The sequence below is a fragment of the Eleutherodactylus coqui genome, chromosome 3, assembly GCF_035609145.1.
Source record: "Eleutherodactylus coqui strain aEleCoq1 chromosome 3, aEleCoq1.hap1, whole genome shotgun sequence".
NCBI lineage: Eukaryota > Metazoa > Chordata > Amphibia > Anura > Eleutherodactylidae > Eleutherodactylus > Eleutherodactylus coqui.
The window spans coordinates 109746750-109771639 of NC_089839.1; the positions used below are offsets into that span (position 1 = coordinate 109746750).

Below are 24890 nucleotides of genomic sequence, written 5' to 3' on the forward strand. Positions count from 1 at the left end.
GGCACCAAGACATTACTAACAGATCCTTTAACTCCTGTAAGTTTCTAGATGAGGCCTCCGTGAATTGGACATGTTTTTGAGCACATCATACAGATGCTGGATTGCACTGAGATCTGGGGACTTTGGAGGCCAAGTCAACACCTTGACCTCTTTATTATATTCCTCCAACAATTGCTAACTGCAGTGCGGCAGAAAGAGAATGTGGTAAAGTACTGGTGGTGAAGGCGCAACACTCTAAGTTAGTTGAAAGCTAAAGGTCCAATATGCGATAGTGAGAGCACTTCTTTTTTATTTAACAACATAGAGAACCAGCAAATGAATACGCGTTTCGAGATCGTGCCCCTTCGTCAGTTCGGCCGGATTATACACGACAGGATGCCTGGGGGTGACACAATTCCAAAGGCATCCTGTTGTGTTTAATCCAGCTATACTCACGCCCACCTTGGCGGAGCGTTATCTGGTTGGCAGCACCTCCATCATTCGAATCACTTTTTACTCCAGAACTATTTAACCGCCCTCACTGGGTCTTGCTCCACCCTTCTTTTATATCTTTGCCGTCTGGCAGGGCACATGAAGGCCTGTGGTTTGTTTGCAGCAATGCCTAGTTAGGTGGTACACAGATGTTACACTAAAAATTTATCTGAAAAGTAAAAATACATCTTGTAGCATTTTGAGGAAGTTGTTTAGCCAAGGTGGAGTGTGCAATCTGCAGTAATTCAAATGAATAATACATAGGCAAACCTGGGTTTAATGAAACATTACTATAACTACTAACAATGCTTCATGAATAAATAGAGAATTTAGAGGAATCTAAACCTATTTTTCATCACATATAGAACATCAGGCTGTGATGTTGTGCAACGTATTCAAAAGATGCATAAAGTCACATAGATGACTGAAGCCTAAAATGAACGCAGAGAAAAGCATATGGCAACCAATCAGATAACAGCTTTCATTTTGTAACCTGCGTAGAAAAAAAACACATAGCAATAATGCTCCCTTTGCTGCCCCATAAAATAGTAAATGCCCCTTTAGCTGCCCTCAGACAGTAGTAAATGCCTCCTTTGCTTTTCCACACAGTAATACATGCTCCAACTGCTGCCCCCACTTGCACTCAGCTTCATTCCTTCCTTCTGGCTAGGAAGTGTTGGCTGCAGCAGTCAGATGCCATCTAGCATGTGATTGCAATACCTAGTAGAGAGAAAGGAGCAGAGCTGAGTGGCTTGGGAGCGATAGAGATACCTTGTTTTTCACATTTTACTGTGGGCATGTGCCAAGATCAGTCTCATGCGTAAAAATATGGACAAGGCTGATTTCAAAGAGTAAATTGGTGTATGCAGGCATCAATGATGCTTGTAAAGGCAACCTCTGGTGGTACAAGTCACCATGACCCAAGGTTCCCAGCAAAACCCTGCTCAAAGCATCATACTGCCTCCACCAACTTGCATTCTTTCAATAAAGAATTTTGGTGCCATTGCTTACCAAGGTAAGCATACAACTGTCCATCTACGAGATGTTCTATACAACATCATTTATTAGACCAGGCCTCCTCCTTCTACTGCTCCATGGTTCAGTTTTAAGGCTCGCATGCTCAATATAGGCATTCGACAGTGGACTGAGTCAGCATGGGCATTGTGATCGGCCTACAGCTACACAACAATCTGTGATACACAGTGTCTTCTGACACCTTTGTACCATACCATATTCTGTGGGACAGGACCAGATAGGCTAGCCTTTGTTCTCCACACACATCATTGAGCCCTGGGCACCCTGACCTTGTTGTAGGCTCACTGGTTGTCCTTCCTTGGACCCCTTTTGGTACTCTAGGTGCTAACCAATGCGACCAGGAACACCCCATTAGATCTGCTGTTTTGGAGATGCTCTAACCCAGACTTCTATCCAAACCAATTTTGCCCTAAAGTTGCTCGGATCCTTAGGCTTTCCTATTTTTCCACTGGCAACAAATCAACTTTAAGAACTGACTTGTCCAATATATTCCACCCCTTTGCAGTTACCATTGTAAAGAGATAATCACTTCACCTACCAGTGGTTTAGTGTTATTTCTGATAGGTATATAGAGTATAATAAAATCATTAGGAATGAAGTTCTAATCCAATTAGCAAAACTTCCTCCCAATTAATATACATAATAGGTTTAGCAGTCATCCTTTAATAACATCCAAAGGCTATAATAACCACGTAGAAGCGATAATCAGTAAACCATTGGATGATGATGATGATGATGATGAAAGGTGTACGGTATAAACACAGCAGCTGCCTTGCTCCTTCAGACACATCAGGACTAGAGATGAGCAAGCATACTTGCTAAGGGCAATTACTCGATCGAGCATTGCCCTTAGCGAGTACCAGCCCGCTCGGAAGAAAAGATTCGGCGGGCGGGGAGCAGCTGGGGAGAACGGGGAGGAACGGAGGGGAGATTTCTCTCTCCCTCTCTCCTACCCGCTGCCCCTGCTCACTGCCGCAACTCACCTCTCACCCGTGTCGGCAGCCGAACCTTTTCTTCCGAGCGGGGAGATACTCGCTAAGGACAATGCTCGATCAAGTAATTGTCCTTAGCGAGTATGCTCGCTCATCTCTAATCAGGACATTATTATATTGATATTAGCACAAGTCCAGTATTGTTTTTTTTTTATACAAACTAACTCAAAACATGGGTCCAAGTTGATGGGGTTCTTTACTAAGTAAGATATAATAAGCAATACAATATGTATATTAAAATAGTTATATATTAAGCAAAGTTTACTTACAGAGTAACGTCATATTAATTTTAATGAGTTTTTCTTCGTAAAATGGACAATCCATCATTATATGTTATTTGTAGCGGTACAATATCTGTGACCTTCTCAGGAAAGTAAAAGGACTGAGGTCCTTTCATGTTTTCTCCAGCGCACATATATCTATATTACTCCCCAGATGCACACCATTCGCAACCGGATATTGTTGTTTTTTCAATTTACTCATTCCCGGTGATTGGTTATTTGGGTTGCCTGATTCACGGTGATTGGTTAGTTAAAAGATTATTTGAGTTACCTGATTCACGGTGATTGGTTATTTGGTTTGCCTGATTCATGGTGATTGGTTATTTAGGTTGGCTCGTGTAGAAGTGGGGAGTAAAAGGCTAATATCCCTCCAGTGCATTGGTGTTCCAAGCCATCCAGTGTGCAGGGACATGCAGCAGGTGCAAGTCTAGTGACCAACAAGGTCACTGGCAACATGGTAACACAAAGATGGAGACAAAGAGCTGCTGTGATATCCCATCATGATGAGAAAACCTTTTTTAATGAAGAGTCTACAGAGGATAGGTTACTTATCCCTATTCAGTGTATATGCTCATAAAGCACCAACCCTATAGAGCAGGAGATACTGGGAGATTTCACCTCAGAAGCCAACAAAATCATAAATGCAGCTGATGATCATAAGATCAGTAAAGCAGCTAATAACTAGATCATAGCACTATATAATATGATTTAGAATTCAGGGCTTCACATGCTGACTAAAAAGGTTGCCAATACACCCAAGGTTTTGCAAACGGCGATATTTCAATCCAGTTGCCATTTGCAACCAGCTCCGTCACCACATTGTGTGGCTCTGTAAAAAAAACTTCTGCATCCAACAGACATGCCATCCGTTAGATGAAGGCCAGCCCCCCGGCTGAAGGAATAGGAGAAAGTTACTTGCCTTATGCTTCTGCTTCAGTAAATAATGAGTCACGCAGCCCTCCCTGCAAAGTGACTACAGGGGAGAGGAGGAACTTACAGTGGTTACTACGGAAAGCTGGGGGTACGTCAGGCATCCAGTAATGTTATTGAGGGTGGAGCTTGACACCCAGTAATATTGGGGGGAAGGGTGGAGCCTGACATCTGCTAGTGTTATAGGGGAGGGAGAAAGCCTGATGCCCAATGATATTATTGGGTGGAGGGAGTGCTCTATGGTAATGTTATTGGTGAACAGAGGGTGTGAATAGGCAGAAGGCATGGCTCCTGATAATTTGGAGAGGGTGGAGCTTTGAAAGGTAATTATACTGGAGGGGGGTTTTGAATGTGAATGTTATTTCACAAGGGGAGCATTGAATGTAATTAATTATAATACCACAATGGGACTCCCTGGATTTGGCTATAATGCAGCAAGGGAAATACTGGATGTAATTTATAATACTGCAACGTGGATGCGCTGCATGTGATTATTACACAGTCAGGGGTTGCTTTGGATGTGATTTATTACACAATTACAGGGATGCCCTGGATGTGTAGACTAGGGCACAACACTGTCTATATTATACTGGGGTGCCTCATTACAGGAGGAAAGCAGAGCTTTGGATGATCTGTAAGGGCACTCTTACAAGTATGTTTAACTTACAGCAAAACAAGTTTATTTTTTAATATCATGTATGTATGTAAATTTGACGATGAAAAATGTCACTTGGTTCCTACACTTTTCAGCTTAGAAGCCAGTGGGTTCTGCAATATATCTCAATAAATATAATAAGTTAATGTAAGAGCAACTTCTAGCAGGGAGAAAATAGGAAAGATTTCTTAATGCAATTATGCAAGTTTTCTAGGCTAACAGCAATAAAATAAATGGTGCTGTGCTATTAAAGTATTCTGGCACGTCTCTCATCTGAATAACGGCAATAGACAGTGCCAGGCACAAGCTGACAATATTTAGTAGCTATACCTTACTATGCCTGTGCAGCCTGAAAGAAAGCGGCACAGACTACATAAGAATTCTGGACCGTGTATTGATATTCTAATTCAGTAAATTTCTTCCATTTTTCTGTCCTGCCTCCTTCTTTGCGAGCTCATGCCAAACTAGAAAACAAATGACTTAGCTAAAATGTTCTGCTCCATCACTGAGATCTGTGAGCATCATCTACTGAACAGTGTGCAGAAAGTACTGATGGGGCTACAGATAATCTGTAACACATTACACAGTAGCACTGGAAAACACTTCTGTCTCTTGCTGTGTATGAGCCCTAAGTTAAAAGAGTACTTCTGTAGCGACTCAGACCTAGGAGGTGCTAAGCTGTGAGGGAAAATGAGATGGTAGTCATGGTAGCTCAGCTGTTCCTCCTGGCAGAGTGGAAAAATTGCCAGTCTTAAGATCTAACTACTGCAGTTGTAAAAATATAGGTAGATCCTAACACCTGCTACCCGCAGAGTCAGGTAGGGTAAGATGTTATTTGTCGTGACGCCAGTCCCTATATAGGAAGAAACCCATTCCGGACAGAAATAATAAAATAAAAAGTGGAGAACTAAACAATAATTGAGGTAGTAGTCCTTAAACTCCTGTAGTGTCGTGTGGTACCTCAGTGCAGTGGTTGAAGTTGGTGGGAAGCACTCCAAGATGCAGACACTAGATGGTGAAAATAACCTAAATCTTTATTTGTAGGAACAGAGGGAACTGTTGGACTTGCAGCAGTGATGAAGATTAAAGTACATTTTCTTTTCAGCATGGCGCTAAACACTGTACAACGCTATAATTTCATTTCAATGGGGCTGTTCACACAAGCGTCAAAACGCAAAATCTTCAACGCTGTGCTTTGAAAGCGATGCATTTCTATTTTTGGCCATTTTCAGCTGTGCATCGCCCATTGAAATGAATAGCCAGCGGTTTCGGCAATGTTTCCTAGCAGGTGCCGTCAGGGTCCCTGCTGCTGATCTCTGGCGCTGCTCCAGGCTTCCCCTGCACTGACAGATCATCTATTGCTGGTAGTGAGGTTTGAAAACCCCACCTCCAGCAAGAGATTGCTGTGATTGGTTCTCAGCACTGGCTTAATACACCAATCACAGCCATTCATTGACTGGCTCAGCCAATCCGAGCTCGCCGGCTCTGACTGGCTCAGCCAAGCCGAGAACCAATCACAGCAATCTCTTGCTGGAGGCGGGGTTCTTAAACCTGTCTACTATAGTGGGGCAGAGACAGTGGGGACTTGTCTTGTCAGACCAGGGTGAGCAGCCCTGCAGGCCAGATGACTTCTATAGCTCTCCATTACGTCCCTGCTGGTTATCCACCACCTCAGCTCAGGTTTTATTGGGGTGATGAGCCGGAGCTACGGGAGCTGATACCAAGGGCTTCCCCAGCTCCACTGACAGCAGAGGAGGGAGTTGAGGAACCGCAGGACTGTGACCCTGTTGCTGCGGAGGCTGTATCTAGTCCTTCTAATGCTCCAGCCAGGGAAAGACCTAGGAGATTGCAGTGATACAGAATCCCAGGAGGATTTGTAGAGATGCAGTACCCTTCATGGATTCTTATACACTGGAATAACCAAGAGGGGAGGGCCACACTGCAATCTTCTATGCACCCATTTATCAGGGAATATGGGGACTCAAACTTTGAGTTCTACTTCGTGGATGACCAACCGAGAGGACCTACGGTGAGCCTACGATGTCCACACAGCAGTGTCCCGTTGCCACAAAGTTGCACGGAACCAACTCCTTGTCTGGGGGACTTATCGCAAGCCTGGCGGCAGTCAGAAACTGGCTGTTTTGAGCTGATTCAGGAGATGGATGGTGATTCAGAGGACTTGGAGGTGAGAGCGTGTATGTGAGTCAGTCTGCCCCTGTGTTCTTCTGTCGGGATACAGTCTTGGAGCAGTAATGCCACGCCAACCGGTTTCAGTACTGAATCTGAGACTGACGAGCCCACTATGTTGTCCACTGCTAAAAAGGTGATGAGTTTATTCCGTTTTGGACTCTCTTTTTTTCAGGGACGTTTTATTTTTTTTCCTTTTGCCCTCGTTATGCCAAAAAGGACTCAAAAGTCATTTATCTCCGCTTTGCATTGTTCAAAAATGCAAATGTGTATTTTTTTCTAAAGTTAAATGCATAATCTGATTGCAAAATGTTTAAGGTAACGTTTAAACTGTTTAAAGCTAATGTGTAGGAGAGTGACAGTAGTTTAAAGTAAAACTTTCTGCTTGTATTTAAATGACTGAGTATGTTTGAATGAGGAATGTAAGAGACAGGAGGTCTAGACGCTACACCCTACTTATCCACTTAAGTGCACCAGCGTCTGTCTGCCATCCTAGCTGTCTCAGTAGGTGCAGCATCATTAGCATCTTTTCTCTATAGTCAGCTCGGTTGGGGACATTGACTTTAAGCTATCGCCCTTCACAAGATTCTGTGGAAGTGATGTCATTCCACTTACCTCTTATTTTTCAAGTCCTACCAGTCACCTTTTTCTGTTCTCCTGTCTAGCTACAGTGTTGTACTTCTTTAGTCTTCAGGGAGAAGTATTATGTAAGTGCCCCATAGCAATCCTAGTGGATTCTGGATTTCATCCAGCCTAGTAGTAAATTTTCGGTGGTTATGGCCATACCAGTTTTTTACATGCTGTCATATATTACAGCTTTACAGAGAAAGTAATGTCTTAGGTAGTCTGAGTACACCGGGATCGGTAAGCTCTGAGTAGTAACCAAAGGGGGAGTTCGCATTAAGGTTTTACCTTGCACTATCCAACAATGTGTAGATGATTCTTAAAATGTTAATGAGTAGAACACTGAGAAAACCCAACTCCGGATTATGCACTCTGTTTTAAGAGGCACCGGGGCTGGCTTTTTTCTAAGTAAGGGGGATTGTAGTGGCCCAGAGTTAGTGGGGCCCCTCCATAATGTTATATGTCTGTCTCGTGCCATAGTCCTGTCAGTGTCTTAATTGTGGAATGCATCAGAGTTATGTGTATTGCACTTCTGCAGCACTGAATGAGTTAATGTCTGGGTTATGTTTGGAAAATGTATCATGTTGTATGTCATGTGACTATGTCTTATATATGTGTTTGCAAGGATGCTAGGCTAGGCAGTCTAAGCTAGGCTAGTCTATGCTAGAGAGTCTGAGGGTAGTCTGAAAGATTCTTATCTGTGCTAATTTAAGTATGCAAGAAGTGAGTGAACCCCAGAGGCACAGATTGGTCTGTGCGTGGACAGAATGGAAGATGCTGAGCGATTCTCTTCTGCTTGGCTTGGGCCCAGTCTACCCAGGATATGCGGGTGTTACCACTAAGCACTGTGTGGGATGTAAGGACCGCTGCTTGGTGAGAGAAAGGCACCAGAAGCGTGAGTATTAAAGCAGTAGAGAGTTGGAGAGAGTCGCTGGGAGCAGGATCACACAGATAACTAGGCCTATGGATTGTCTGGAATACCCTGAGAATCCACCCTGTCACATCACCTTCTCTGGTTGTAATTGTGCAAAATCGTTATTGTAAAGTGAACTTTGTTAAACTTATAGTAAACTGACACTACCGACTGTTCCCGGTTTTGTCCAGAACTTTTTCCCTGTGTGTAGACTATTTTATTCTACCATCAAGATTCCCCACAGAGGACGGAACGGTGGTGTTACTAGTGACAAGATGACTACAGGTAACCTCCGGTTACTTTTCCCTGTGACCACCCCCAGCAGTAACTTGGTTGGGTCCCGAGCTACTCTCAAGGGAGGAGATGGTAGAGCCAACCATGACAAGGTCTTTATCTACACCGCCATCTCCTTGGACACTGCACTACCAGCAATAGATGATCTGTCAGTGCACAGAAAGCCTGGACCAACGCCAGAGATCAGCAGCAGGGACCCGGACAGCACCTGCTTTTCTGCAAACGTCTGTGTGAGGGAGGCCTTACTTTGCTCCTAAAATTATTGATTTGACTTCTTGCTTTCTTCTTTGTATAAGCTTCATGCTGCTGTTTCCCTCTGACTGTTCTCTCCATCAATCTCCCCTCTGCTAAGCATTTCTTGTATTTTTGGATGTTCTAGCTTCCGACCGCACTGGCTTGGAACCTCCATGCACCTACACAGAAATGTACATAAGGTCCAACCTGGTGTTCATTTCTGGCTTAAGTTACAAGATTTTCTAGTGTAAATTATACAGAAATCTGTTGGTCCGAGGTGGCCGCACCCCCTTCTCACAAGCCAGCCCACTTTACTCTTTTTTACAAAAGTGGTAGGGCCAGCGCAAAAAGCTAAAAAGTCATACATTTTTGCACAAATCCTTGCTTGTGCAAACATTTTTACACCAGAAACTGATGTAAAAGGCTTAATAAATGTCCCTACCTGTTTTTTTGCATCCACACCTGTGTTTTACTAAAAAATAAATAAATTACTCTTTAACACTGGATTTACACATTCAGCTTTTCAGGCAATTTTTTTATTACTTGCACTAATATTGTACATTCAAATGTATGTGATAAAGTAAACACTGTTTTGGAAAACCAAGAGTAATTTATGGGTTCCTGAGGAAAAGAAAGCCCAGAAATTATGAACGCTATACGAGTAAGCTTGATATAGGCACATTCTCTCTCACATAGTAACCAAAGTTGCCTAGCAACGTAGTCTGCTAATAAAACGGAAAGACAGAATCTCTTTAAAACACCCACAGACTAATTAAAATACTAATGTACCACATAGTCATAATTGATACAGTTTACCCTGTTTATAAAATTAATATTGAGCCATGCCAAGAGCGTTTGTAAACCAAAAAGTTGTCATGTCTTCCCACATGTAATAGTATAGCTGAAAGTCATAACCAATTACTTTTCATTAATTGCATTCACAATGGTGCTCTAAAATAAATAGATAGAAAGTTATAAAGAAGGATGTACTTTGTATTGGCACAAAAGCTAAACCCTTCATTGCCATCTGTTTAAAGCACTGACTGGCAAGGAAGCTTCCTGGTCGATCACCAGGTGACCATATGGTGCTTTTTTAATTATTTTAGCATCACAAGAGGAATGTTTATTTCTCAAATACTGTGATGTGGCATAACATATCAATATACATTCTTCACTTTAAGCAGAAACTATTACATTGGTCCTTGTTCCACAGAGTTAGGGGAGGGGGGGGGGGGGGGGGATACCACAGGCTGCGCAATGAGAAAGTAGAATCCAGGGCAGAGTGTACAGGAGGAGGAGGGGGGACACATCACATACACCGCGGCTCATTGATCAAGACTGTCTAACGGAAAAAAACTCATCTTGTGTTGCCCATATCAACCATTCAGAACTCAGCTTCCATCGCAATTTTATAGAACTGATGCGATTTTAAATAAAAAAAAAAAAAACGCACTGTTCACCGTTAAAATCTATACACAATGCAAATGGGGAGGGGGCAGTGATCCTGAAGACAGCATCAGGGTGTATTCACACAGTTTCACATGCGCGATCCATCTGGTAGTGATACGGACGGACCGCAAGCGTGTTAATAACACATTGATTTCAATCTGCTTCTTCACCTGAGCGATTTTTCGCTTGCAGCAATACTACAAGATTAAAAAATCCCTGCATGTCCTATATTTGGACAATTCCTTGTAAGGAATCGCCCATTATTTCCCATTAGATCTTTTTTTTAAATCTCATTGCACTCCCATGCCATGCGATTTGCATGCGAGTGCAATGCAATTTTTACCATTGAAAACTAATGGAAGCACTTGCAATATTTTCACATGCATGAAAAATGTGTGACAATTGCAAGCACATAGATGTGAGGCAATGTGTTTTTTAAAGCAAAAATGCCCTATACTTTTGTATGGGCGCGTATGCAAACGCTGTCCATGCGCAATACATTGCATATGGGAGGCTATTTCATATGCAACTTGCTATGAAACAGAGCGGGGAATGGAAGAAAAAAAAAAAAGACAGTCACACTGCGCATGCCGGCTCTATTTACAAACAGCGGTAAAACAGTGCAGGAGGCCTTTGAATGTATATATAATTACATTTCATATTTATGCTTTTATTCTTGCATTTCAATAAAGAGAGTTTTGCTGGTATCATCTATTTCCTCTTGTATGCCTATTTATTGTAGCTATTTATATTAGCTTGTAAGTTGTACTATATACGGTTTATGCGAGACCCATTCTTTATAGGTTTATTGATTTCCTTATATAAGTCTGAAAATAAATGAAGGAATAAAGTGCTCAGCAATCTCCGGAGTGCTAATTGAAATAAAAGGAGCGGTGGTGAGCTTGCGCAAATTCTGCTCTGCTCATTTTGGGACCGATCATTTGGGGACCTACTGGACCCCTGTTCTTGGGACCCCCACTGATCAGCTAGTTACCCCTTACCCCGTGGATAGGGGATAACTTGTTGCAACAAAAAAACTCTTTTCAAAGTAACGAATAACATGTGACATGTAGCTTTTTACGCAGCTGAAAAAATCCATAGAAAATCGGTAGGTGTATTTCGGCCCGCACAAATAAAAAACCCAGCATGCTATACTTTTCTACACATTTGCGCACCAAAGGTTCCTGTAGAATTCAATTGGGGGTGTGCAAATGAACACGCAATATGCTGCGTAATTCCACTGCAAAAAGTACACATAAGTACAAAAGTACAGTGCAGTAATATATGCCGATGCGGGCGCAAAAAAGCAGTGTTCAGTGGGCAAGGCAGTTGCGCTGAAGCACGCACAAATGCACATACACTCATGTAAAGGAAGCCTAAGGCCTCTTTTACAGGAGCGTCATTTTGTCGCAGAGCAGGATCATCAAAAAAATGTTTCTATGGGTTCTTTCAGACAAACGATTTTTGACGCGCCTATGGGAGTCTGTGTGGGCCGGCCAGCAAAGGGAAGAGGGGGGGGAGGTGTTAACATGCCCGCAGGGATTAATGGAGTTCCTGCGGAGATTCCCTTCAACCCCAAGTGTTACACTACCTCCCACCTACCTTTGCTGGGAGCCAAAACAATGAAGGGAATCCCCAAGGGGACGAAGGGATTTCCCAGCTGCGGAAATGGAGGGATTCCCCGCGACAGGGGACTCTCTTCTTCTCTGCTGAGATGTCCTCCGTTGTTCTGGCAGCCGAGGGATTTTGGGGCTGTGGCGTCACTGCACTGTAAGCCACCGCAGCCACCTGTGTATACTCGTGGAGAATAGCCGCGACTTGGTCATGACTATTCTTCTTTCACGCAATCTAATGCTCTGATAGCCGCAATTTTTTAGCCTAAGGTCGAGGACTATTTTTTTTCGCAATGAACAAGGCTTTTTTGCGCACACAGTGGCGCATTTAAGTGCACCTTTTGCGTCCGCAAAGCATGCTCAGTTGCGAGCATCAAACAAAGATGCATTGAAACTCATTAGATTGCTCCATTTTCAGCGTAATTACACAGCGTATCACGCATCTCCTTGCGGTCTGTGCAACTCTCATTGACATTCAAAGGGACATTTGGGGCACAAATGTGCAGAAAAGTAAAGCATGCCGCTTTTTTTTTGTGTATCCGAAATATATGTGCAAAGTTACGGAAATGTGCACTAACCCATTGAAATTAATAGGATCGATTGTCTGCATATTGTTCACGTAAATTTTACACACGCAAATACGCTCATGTTTGTTTTGTTTTTTTTAAACAAACCCCACGGCCAGATGTTAGATTAAAGCCAATAGGAAGTTATTAAACACACAACAAACGACAAGACTGTTTGTGAGGGGGCTTCTTTATTTTTAGGTCGCTAGTGTTTTTTCAGAATGTTCTAAGTGTGCCATTTTTATCACGCTTTTGTCGATACTGTAGGCTTCACTATAGGAGTTTAAAAAATGCTATACCCAACAAATGCTTGTAAAAACGCATCAAGATAGATAATAGTGATTTTTTTTACAAGCCAATGAAAAAAATTGTGGAGGAAGAGTAAAGGCAGTTTTGTCCTTTTAGAGGTAAGCTGTCTAAAAATCTATAAAAGCAGAATATATTGCATTTTTTCTATTAGTATGACACTTTGGGGAAATAAACGTGTTTTTACAGATTGATACGCTTGGCTCAAGCCTGTATCCATCAAGCACTTTCCTTCACAATTACTCAGTCTGACTCAATCTTCATTCTGGATTGAGGATGACACTTTACATGTGGAGGAGTAGGTCACATCCAGCACAGTACAATAATACTTCACAGCAACAGGATTGAAAGAGATTGAGTTTCTTTCATTTGAAAGGTCTCACGGTTTTCAATAGAGAACCCTGAGGTTGAGTTAAGAATATTTTACAGGGTATTTAACGGTTTAGAAAGTTCTGTTCACTTTCATCCAGATGAAATACTGAATGACTTACACTTTGTGATATTAACAGCACGCAGCTCTCATGAATAGCTATGTAATTTCTATAACAATAGCAACAGTGACACCTTCAGCTCACAACTAGGAACCAATTAACTAAAAGAAAGAGCAAACCCATTCTAAACATCTGATTACCGCTGAATGAGGACTAGACCGCAGCTGGAAGTGATGCCGTTTTCAAAGATCTATAAAGAGTTTTAACGTTTCCATGCAAATACAGCTAAATGATTGTATTATGAAAAATGATACAACTTTCTAATATGCTTTCTGCTCCAGTTCTTCTCCACTTTTTCAGTGTCTGTTTGCTGGTAATAAATTGCAGCATTCATATCTACATCCAGAGGAAGAAAATGTATGCAGACCTCATATCTATCAGGTGACAGTTGGCTACTATTGTATCCATTTTATGCAATCGTTTGTGATTAAATATCAGCAAACATCCCCATTCTCATAGTTTGTGCAGACAGTTAATGATGTTTTCATATGTTTCTCTGTTAATGGTGCCTTTTTCCTTTAAATGAAGTGGCAGCACAATGCTATAGTTTTAGTGAGGAGATAAGAAGTTTTTAGTGTGAGAGTGAGAAGAGCTAGGCTGCAGTCAAGAAGCAGGGGATACTCCTAATAGCAGCCTGTGAGGAAAGCTGCAGCCCTACAGGCACTGAGATTCAGGCTCCAGGATTTCTGTCCACTGAGACAGTGCCCACCATCCTTTCCTCCTTCCACCGACTTCAGTGACAATCACCATATGTGAAAAGGGCCGCTTTCCAACTAACTGGACTCTGTTAGTGAAAGACCTACTGAATCGAAGGAGTGACTGTTTATTTGCCCAACGGGCATAACGGAGATCCAGTACACAGGGTGGACTCTTCGTATAATTTTCCGGTTGATGGAATTACTTTTACTGCTTGTTATTTTGTGAAGCTGTTTACTAAAAGTTTACTAAACATGCAGATGGCCTCAGGAGTTCATGCTTCATATGATTGCCGCCCGTGAGTCCCAATCGCCATCACCTCATCACAGCTCGGGGACCCCCAGCCACACTCTTACATGTATATGTAAAGTGTATAGAGCCCCCGGCTGTGTAGCTCACAGAGGATTAGATATAAATGGAGCAAGCTCTCAGCTGAGAGACATTTTAGGTAGGTGTGGACTTTTTAGCCTCTCTATGTAAAGAGTACACTAATGCTCTAAGCCACTGACTGTAGGGATCTTGAAAATCAATGTGTAGGGCTAGTCATACAGTTGAGATTGTTAATGAAAGAAAATGCCTATTTGGGACAGTTCTGCTAACCATCAGTGCGTTTTCGCGATATGAACAAGTGTGCAAACCGATGCCAGATATCTGTTGAAAAGATCATGTCGTGTTGGACTTTTTTAGCTTGTTGTTGGGTGCTGTGGTTGAAAAGTAGTCCATGCCACATGATGGATCTGTATCCCATCAATGGAACCTGGACGAGGCCACAGATCACAGCACTGGTGACTTGCTGTTTAACTTTGTTACTGAAGAAGACAACCTTCATGAGCCAACTAATGATGAAAAGCAATTCAGAAACCGGTCACGTGAAACCTCTACTGTATGACCAGCTTAATAATAATATAGATGGCAAATTCTCCTGGCAAAATTAGCTGCCAGCAGCTTGATTGTGGCTCTAATATTACAGGCAAACCCTTTAATGAGATATTGCCTATATTGAACTGCAAAATAATTTCATGAACTTTCTGTAGAGCTAAAGAAACACAAACAATAAATCGTACTGTCAAGTGTAATGTCGAAAACCGTCAGATCTGGAAGAAAGGCACTTCTTACATACCTCTAATGTGTGCTCTATTTCTCTAGGATCTAGCTGTAACTGGTAAGCGTAGTAAAGCACAAGAAGGATGTAAACATAATTACTGGTTAGCAAAGAATGAAATGGCAATGGTAAGCAAGAATAGAAAATGGCAAAAATGGAAGAAAGTCAAAAGAGAGAAACATCAAGAATGAAACACTTTACAATGCAAGAAAACATATCTACTGCTGACTGAGGGCTGTATTACTGTAAGCCAGTAATACCTCCATTTACACAAACAGCAGGACCAAATGCTTGCATATACGCATTAAAGGGTTTGCACTAGAATTGCAAGTTATCTCTTATCCATAGCACTCCATTCAGTCTCCTCCTCACTGCGGGGGTGAGGTAAGCATGCAGTGAGAAGGTTGGGGAAAACAGGACCCCTGTTTTCGAGATCGGTAGGGGGTCTAAGTGTTGAGTTCCCCACTGATCAGCAAGTTATCCCCTATCCATAGCGCTCCATTCAGTCTCCTCCCCACTGCGGGGTTGAGGTAAGCCTTCAGTGAGAAAAAATGGGGGAAATAGGACCCCTGTTTTCGAGATCGTCGGGGGTCTCAGCGGTGAGTTTCCCACTGATCAGCAAGTTATCCCCTATCCATAGCGCTCCATTCAGTCTCCTGCCTTAAGCCCGCAGTGAGAAGGATGGGGGAAACAGGACCGCTGTTCGAGATCAAAGGGGGTCTCAGCAGTGAGATGAGCTTCCCACTGATCAGCAAGTTATCCTCTATCCTGTGGACAGAAGAAAACTTGAGATTTTGGTACAATCCCTTTAACTGAAGACTGTATTAGTATATTATGACATTGATCTGTATACATAGTGTTATAAGACAGACTAATAAAACGGTAGAAAATGTAAACATAGAGAAAAATAAGTAAATGTACTGTCTGCCCACGCTATCTATAAGGGCTCATTCACACAACTGTATTATAGTTCTCTACAAGACTTGTCACTCAAAGAAGTCTATAGAGCACTTCTGTAACTCTCACCTGTGCTTCCAACTTCATATGGAGTCAGAGGGAGATTTTGTTTGCAGCATACTCCATCAGATGCGGTATTAGGGCTTATTTACACGTCTGTTTTTTTATGCGAGAATGGTCTGATTTTTAAAAGGACCGAACTCACACATAAGTAGAACACACTGACTTCAATGGATCTATTCATGTGAGCATTTTTTTACTCGAACAGATAGAGCAAAAAAATGCAGCATGCCCTATCATGGTCCAATTCTCGGGTGAGAATCACCTATTCAAGTTAATAGGTTTGTTAAAAAATAACGGACTGCACGCATGATGGGAGTGTGATCTGTGCTTAACACATGTCACTCTGAGGAAAAACCAGCACAGAACCAGTAAGTAAAGAAGCTCTATATATGATGGCTAACGTCTGTTTTATAATTAACATGGAAAAAAAACAGATGACATTTGCCCATGAAAAAAGCAAAAATGCACAAAAAATCATTAGAATCACAGAACGAAATGTCTGTTTTTCACAGATCGCTCTGGCCTATGTGAATTAGGCCTTAGGGCGGATTTAGATGAGCGTGGTTTTCTCTCCTTATACTGCCGTGGTAATCAAAGCCATACAACGGGACAAAAGGAAACCACTGGTCTCTGTGGGATTTCGTGGTTTCGTTTTCACCACCTCTTTTCCCGGCCATGAATTGTGCGGATGGGAAAAGATAGGACCTGCCCTAACTTTCCTGCACTTAATTAAACTTCGTGCGGGAGAGATCGGACGGCACCTATCTTCCGGCACAGAGTTTCAAAAAGCCAGCGCACGGAAAGGGATTCCCCTCATTCAGGCGCAACTATGCTTCGTACTGCAGAGTGTAGTTGCGCCCATGCTCGTCTGATTCTGGCCTCATAGAAATATTCCCTCCCAAAAGCATTGTTTTTTTGGATAGTGCAGTATAGAAATTCCATTCATCGCCACAAGGAGCAGCACTGAGTCATGGACTTTCATATACATGATTTACAAACTCTGTATAGAAAAGCTATAATGCTCAACTTGGATGGAACACTTCTGCATGTTTGCAATCAGAATATAGAATTTTGATAAAGAACAGGATAACAAGAAGGCGAAAACAAAATCCTAAACATTGACATTAATAATGACATCACTTCATTTCTCTGTGCCAGTGCGGTCATTGCTATATTAAAGGTGAAGCAGTGAGTAAAAGTACACCTATTCTAGAAGCAACAATCCTTCCGTATAGTCATATTGGCATTGTACAGCTGCAGCACAAGGCAATGATTTCATCCTGGCTTTGTGCTTATTAACCTCACCATAGGTAATGCCACTTGCAGCCAAGGCTTCCGCCCACAGAAGTAAACCTCCAATACTTAGGGCTCAAGCCACTTCCAGGAACGTTTTAGAACTAGCTACTTACACTTAGGAGATATCCTTATACAAGGTCATCTTTTGCTTTTATACTGTAAAAGCATATGTTTTTTTGCTCAAAACACAAACTGTAGCAGAGTTATGGACATGACAATACTGAATGTGTTTCTAGATGAAATTAAGACTAATTACTTAATACTTACATCATCTTCCTGGCCGTCTGCTGGCGTGTTGTGAGGATCAGGATAGTGTTTTAGGAACTGAGCTATGTAGGTCATGATGGACTTTTCATCAGGTTTATCAACATCAACATCTAGAAACAAAAAAGTTAATTGAAATGAATCAAATAACTGAACTCTATAATTGGTAATTAATATACAGTAATGATTATAATTCAAAACAAATATGTCTAATTATATATAAAATACCTTCAGGATCCAACAGCCTTGGAATTCCTAGCTCATTTTCTGCAATTGAAAAGGCCTCTTCTAGATTTTCACGATTAGTCCTTGCCTTCAGTTTCTCCATGTCCACCAGTTCTGGCCTTATTGCATATATCATCGAGTGGAAGGCAATGCCGTTTCTCCAGCTTGCTCCAAAATCTTTGATTTCGATTCCAACACGCCTTAAATATATTAAAGTAAAAAGGGTTGGTTTCTCAGGTTCTTGTAATGACTGAAAACGTCAGGATTTTAAAGATATGGAGGGGTTGTATGCTATGGGCAATGCCTTTTTGATAGGATGGTCCTCTGAAAATATGCTGATCTTTGGGTTTCCTGCTCCTTTCTCAGAGACCAACCACATTCCCCAGTAATAAACTGTATTCTATTGGATGCATTTGCTATGGCGGTGCTATAAATTAAAGTGGTACTGAGAAGAGGTAATACAGTATATAGGTAGAACATTACCTACTTATGTGTATTTTATGATTCATGACAGATTTAGAGGCCATTAAAAAGGGATGTACTTTCGCTTTTTCCTTCACACTCATGGATAGGAATTATGTAGTCTGCAAGCAGCACGCTCTGTTTTCCTGCGGAGTCTGTGCAGACGGCCTCCATTGAAGTCGATCCACAGCCCATCCGCAAAAAAGCTTTGCGTATGGGCCACGGAATACCCATGTCATCACCTAGTGTCACTGCAGGAAATACAAATATATATATATATATATTTTTTTAAATCTGTGCTGCACAGGACTACCTGTGTGCCTCCACGGTGATCCGCATTATAGATATTGCAGGTACGTGTGGTCGCTGGCCGGACTCACAACCAGATTCCGCATGCAGAATCTGACTCGTCCGTGCGCAGCCGGCCTTAGTCAGTTCATATAAATCCACGGGCTGTATATGTAATACATGGACAATGCTATTTACAGCAACTTTACGCCCTGGCTAATAGAAGAGGGTCAGGGGCAAAGAAGCCACCTTCCATTAGCATGTGCTAACGTACGGCCTTCTGATTGGGAGTTCAGGTGACTATTCAGCTGCATTTCAGTGACTTGTACACTCACTAGCTTAGCGCTATTATGATGACTAGCTTATATAGGTAATAGATTCTCTTTAAAGGGATAGTAAGTGATTAGAAATAAGCATCTTTCTGCGGAAACAGTGCTGCTTTTATGAATGGGTTGTGTCTGGTACTGCAGTTCCGCTTCATTCAAATGATTGGGAAGAAAGATATAACTCCATAGTACGCCCTTAATTTTGTGCATATTTCTTTGTAGCACATGAGAGGATCACAGTAGGCATTAAACCTCTGCCATACATTTACAATAATGCAGATGGTCTAATGAACCTTTGTCAGCTACTTCATTTTTGTGCCGTGTTATAGTATTCCCTCTGTGATCTAAGCTATTGCTACCATGCTTGTAAGGACAGTGTGACTCCCCTTCACTGTACTTCTTACAGAGAACGAAGCAGCTGAAAAGCCTTTTCCTAGAACAGGGACAGCATGATTTCGTTCCATTACTCGGTTTGCTGCAGTTCTTGCTAACAAAACATTTAGCATCGCAGTTCTCTAACATAGGAAGGATGCATCCTGGAAAAAGTGTCTGGACCGGCAGCTCGCGGGGCCTCCGTGCCCACATCGCCGGCCCCATCACCCGGGCTGCAGCTGTGTGGCGCAGGGGAGCCCCAGTTCTGGTAACCTCCCCTGGCTGCCGTAATCCTGCTCGCCGCCGGGTTGCTAAGGACGCGTGTCCTTGGTCTCCATCTGTCCAGCAAGGCTGGGGGCGGGTTCCCCCAGTGCCTCGGTGATTGAACTCTGCTGCTATCAGGCTCCCGACCCAATCAGCTGCTGGGGCGGGAGCTCTGACAGCATTTAAACGTCTCTGTTCCTTCCAGTATTTGCCAGTGTTCGTTAGGTCTTCTGCTGCACTCGCATTTTGTGGATTTGCCTGCCTCCCTGTTTGACTATTTGCTTGACCCTGACTTAGCCTTCGCTTGATCCCTTGTACCGCGTACCTTCTTGTTGCTGACCCGGATTGCCTGACTTAACTCTGTGTTTGTTTGTCTCAATGTCTGTTGTAGTCTGATCCCTTGCTCTGCTTCCCTAGTGAGTTTAGGGACTGTTGCCCAGTTGTCGCCCTGGGGGGCAATTAGGTAGGGACAGGGGTTGCGAGCAGTTTCAGGGACCTCCGGTACCCAGACCCCAATTCCTTGACAGCGTCATAGTGAAGATGCAAATGTTGATGCAGACCTTATCTAACTTTTATAACCTCCCTCTCAACCATCCAAAACATCATCCTCAGCGTTGCAGTCGGGTCAAGTTCCTGGCCCGACGGTCTCACTATACTTCGCTACAAACCATGCTCAAGAGTTGCTTCTTCATCCAACGGTTCAAGCCTTTAACTCTATTTCTGTTGCGAGCCCCAGACATGATGCGAGCCCAAATCACAAAAGGGTAAGGATTGAAATTTATGTGCTAGCTGTCATTCTATCTCTCTACTCAATGAAAGTAGATCTCAAAATCTTTGCTGGTGTTATGACTGGTCCCCCTCAAAACTGACCTAATTCATGCTGACCAAGTGGGGTTCATCCCTTTCGAGAGAAGCCCGTGACAATACCGTTAAAGTCCTTAAAGTCAACATGTCAGCTCAAACATGGTGTCCAAACTGCAGGCATGATGTTACAGAGCAGGAGGAGCTGAGCAGCTTGATTTATAGTTTTATGGAGCAAGATTCAGTAGAACTGGCAATTTTTTTCATTTATATCCCTGCACATTCTGAGCTGAACAGTCCAGTGGGCGGAGCTATCGGTGATTGACAGCTATCTGTGTGACTGTACATACAGAGGTATGGCTATATGGATGAGAACTTACAAATAAAGAATTTTTAAAAAGTGTTGGCGCAAACCTACCTTGCGCCAGAAATGTCACTTACAACAGTTTTTTTAAAAAAAGGGGTGTGGCTTATTGGGCAGCCCCAAGCCGACAGAGTTTTGCATAATTTACACCAGAAACTGTAACTTATACAGGTGTAGATTTCTGCTCAAGTGCATGGAAGACCAGAGTAGAGCCTAATTTATTAAAAGCAGTTGTGCGCCTCTTTATACATTGGGTGTATCTTTCTCCTGTGGGGATTATATTAAAGGGGTTGTCCCGCGCCGAAACGGGTTTTTTTTTTTTTTTTAACCCCCCCCCCCCCGTTCGGCGCGAGACAACCCCGATGCAGGGGTTAAAAAAACAACCCGCACAGCGCTTACCTGAATCCCGGCGGTCCGGCGTCTTCATACTTACCTGCTGAAGATGGCCGCCGGGATCCTCTGTCTCCGTGGACCGCAGGGCTTCTGTGCGGTCCATTGCCGATTCTAGCCTCCTGATTGGCTGGAATCGGCACGTGACGGGGCGGAGCTACACGGAGCCGGCATTCTACACGAGCGGCCCCATAGAAGACTGCAGAAGACCCGGACTGCGCAAGCGCGGCTAATTTGGCCATCGGAGGGCGAAAATTAGTCGGCTCCATGGAGACGAGGACGCCAGCAACGGAGCAGGTAAGTATAAAACTTTTGATAACTTCTGTATGGCTCATAATTAATGCACAATGTACATTACAAAGTGCATTATTATGGCCATACAGAAGTGTATAGACCCACTTGCTGCCGCGGGACAACCCCTTTAAGTCCAGCATGTGAAACAGCGTTCTCAATGAATTCATCTTTAGCGTTTAAAATAACTCAATGATTGGACTTTAGCTTTATAATACGATTAAAGACAATAATCTCTAGTAAAAAAAAACTGTACTTACTTGGCTGCTGTGTACTGCACCCATTTTAGCAGGGCTTTTTTGGCACCTCCTTGAATTTTATTAACCACTTTCCGTTTGGTTGGGGGGCTGGCGGTTTCAGAACTCACTACACTGTCCACAGACGAAGTACTACTGGACAGCGAATGAAGTTGTGGAAGATTGCTGGTTAATTCTTCAATCTGTAAAAGAGGAAACAAAGAATGTTTTTATTGAGTTCTCTAAGGCCACTCTCACACAGGCGCTTATTGCGGTTTCAGCTGCGTTGACATGCGTTTTTGACAGCATTTGATTGCGTTTTCAGTACAGTTATAAACACAGCCAAGCAAGCTGATAATAACCCCTTAACGACTGCCCCATCGGGAAACTATGTCCTCAGTAAGTGGGCTTTAATCCTAGAGGACATAATTTTATGCATCCTCTTAGGATTAATGCCCACTTGCCTGAGGACGTGACAGCAGGTAGCCGACAGCATGGAGCTGTCATCCCAGGATGCGGGCAGTCCCCCCCGGCATTGCGATCGGCGCTATCCAATGGATAGCGCCGATCGCAAAAAAGTTAATAAAGCAGTGAAAAAAAGTAGTAATTCAGCTGCCCTGATGGATCGGATCCATCAGGGCAGCTGAAAATTCTCACCTGGCTTGTCGGCGGTGTCCCCTGGAGATCTGGTCCTCCCGGACCCGCCACCGGCCTTCTGCGCATGCGCGCCAGACGATGACGTCAGGCGCATTCGCAGAAGCCCGGGAGCCCCCAGGAAATTTAAAATCTCCTGGCTCCCGGCTTCTGAAGGTCAATCATCGGGCGCATGCGCAGACGGGCTCGAGCCCCGGGAAATTTAAAATCCCTCTGCTCCTGGCTGCCATGTGTAGCCAGGAGCAGAGGTATTTCACAAGGGACATGATCACTGTCATCCAATGACAGTGATCATGTAAAGTAAAAAAAAAAAAGTGTAAAAAAGTTTAAAAAAAAAAAGTTTAAAAAAAGCGTGCGTTTCATCTCCCCCCACGGATCATATCCGTGAAGGAGGATGAAATGACGTACCTAAGGCCCGCGGATTTATCCGCGGACCTTACCCCAGCTTATGCACACGCGCCCGTCGCCAAAATGGCGGACGCATGCACAAAAGCTGTGGTAATTTAAAATCTCCCTGCTCCTGGCTACAAAACTTAGCCGAGAGCCTGGAGATTTCACGGGGGGCCGCGGTGAGCGGTTTCTGATCACGTGTTCGCCGTTATCCAATGGATAATGGCGATCACGTAAAAGTTAAAAAAAAGGTGAAGGTTCATCTCCCCTCACTGATGCAATCGGTGAGAGGAGATTAAACTTTTTACCGGAGGCCTCCGGTGAACTTGCACACCGGCGCGATCCTCCTCCGTGAACTTTCCCGGATTCTGCGCATGCGACCGCCGGCAAAACACCGGACACATGCGCAGGAGTCGGGGAGCCCAGGAAAATTAAAATCTCCTTACTCCCAGCGACCAACGGTCGCCGAGAGCCTAAAGCAGTGACAGGCGGCCTCGTTGAGCGGTCCCTGGTCACGTGATAAAAAGGTAGTGATCTACCTTTGGCCGGTCTCACATGACCGGATAGGAATTACGAATTCCGCATGCGTCTGATCCGCGGTAATACGCAGATCAATCGCATTGGATTACACAATGCCGCTCACATTAGTGGGTCGGAATTACGTAATCCGCTCGCAGAAAAGAGAACGCAGCAGGTTCTATTTTACTGCGGATATCCGCAACATAGAGTCCATTGTGCTCCATGGTCGCGGATATACCCGCAGCCCATACGCAACTACCTTGTATACGGGCTGCGGGTACCCGAGTCATCGCTAAGCGATGGTGCGGAAAATGCAAACAAAAAAAAGTACTGCGCATGACCGCCCGTGTGAGTAGGCAGTTATGCGCAATACATTACGCGGCCGCAGGGTCACGGCCGGCTCACAGCTGGGATCCGCTGCGGGCCTGTGCAAGCGGACTCCGCCTACGGCTGCGTGAGCCCAGCGTTATTCAGACCGCTACCTGTAATCCGTAATTTACAAGAAGCCCCGGGAACGTTCGCCTTCATGCAGTTCCAGGAGCAGCTTGTTGAGCGCCTTCTGTGTGAGACTGCCGCACCTCTGCAAGCTTACGGAGACTCACAGAGCGCCACTTTTTACACCCCATCCCTGCCGCTGAGGTCAAGAAATGACCCCCAAAAAGCATGAGAGGAGGGGGGATACCCGGTTTTATTGCCCCATGTACCCATCCCAACCAGCCTCCGTAATTACCCCTGTCTTCGGAAATACTACACAGTTTACATTATTACTTTTATCTAAGATTTGGGGAATGCCAAAAAGGGCGCGGAGGGCTAGGGGTGTGGGGGTGTGGGGAGATATTTTTTAAGGTGTCAATTTTTATTCCGTACAAGTGGGCAATGGGGCCTGGAATTTATTCAGTTGTGCCCTGCAATCCAACGGGTGTTCCCTCCATTATAGGCCTTGCCATGTTTCCTGTAAGTAGATTAGGGCCTCAATGGGTATGTTTCTGAACACGGGACAAACGGGGGATCCATTTTGGGGTGAACGTCTTCATTCCTATGTACACTGTACAAAAAAAAACAGTTTTTAAATTGACGAAATTGCCAAAAAAAATCGTTATTTTTTCCTTCTGCTTTGCTTAGATTTATTCAAATACTGTGGGGTCAAAATACACCCCTAGATGAATTCGTTAAGGGGTCTTGTTTTTAAAATGGGGTCATTTGTGGGTGTTCTTTATCGTTTTGGCCGCTCAATGGCTCTATAAGTGGGCAATGGGGCCTGGAATTTATTCTGTTGTACCCTGAAATCCAACAGGTGCTCCTTATTATAGGCCCAGCCATGTGTCCTTTAAGTAGATTAGGACCACAAGGGGTATGGTTCTGAACACGGGACAAACAGGGGTATCCATTTTGGGGTGAAAGTCTTCATCCCTATGTGTGCTGTACAAAAAAAACAGTTTTTAAATTGATACAACTGCCAAAAAAATGAAAATTGTAATTTTTTTCCTACTGCTTTGCTTAGATTTATTCAAAAATTGTAGGGTAAAAATACACAGTACACCCCTAGATAAATTGGTTAGGGGGTCTAGTTTTCAAAATGGGGTCATTTGTAGGGGTTCTCTGTCGTTTTGGTCGCTCAAGGGCTCTACAAGTGGGCAATGGGGCCTAAATCATCTTCATGCTAAATTTCTGTTCTGAAAGCCACCAACTACTCCTTTCATTTTGGGCCCCGTTGTGCATCCAGACAAAAGATTAGGGCCACAATGGGTATGTCTCTGAACACGGGACAAACAGGGGTATCTATTTTGGGGTGCAAGTCTTCATTCATGTGTGTGCTGTACAAAAAAAGCAGTTTTTAAAATGACAGAATTGCCAAAAAAACAAAAATCACAATTTTTTCCTTTTGCTTT

The 24890-nt window shown here is 43.5% G+C and overlaps 1 protein-coding gene across 1 annotated transcript in view; it reads right to left on the bottom strand.

Annotated features, from left to right (window-relative positions):
- The window catches only part of SYNE1 (spectrin repeat containing nuclear envelope protein 1), a 575530-nt gene that overhangs the window by 398303 nt on the left and 152337 nt on the right, over positions 1–24890 (bottom strand). The window contains exons 7-9 of the mRNA XM_066595961.1: positions 21463–21641; positions 17648–17844; positions 17423–17532 (exon numbers count right to left, since the gene is read on the bottom strand). Of these exons, the coding sequence (XP_066452058.1) occupies positions 17423–17532; positions 17648–17844; positions 21463–21641 (486 nt within the window). The remainder of the gene's footprint in view (positions 1–17422; positions 17533–17647; positions 17845–21462; positions 21642–24890) is intronic.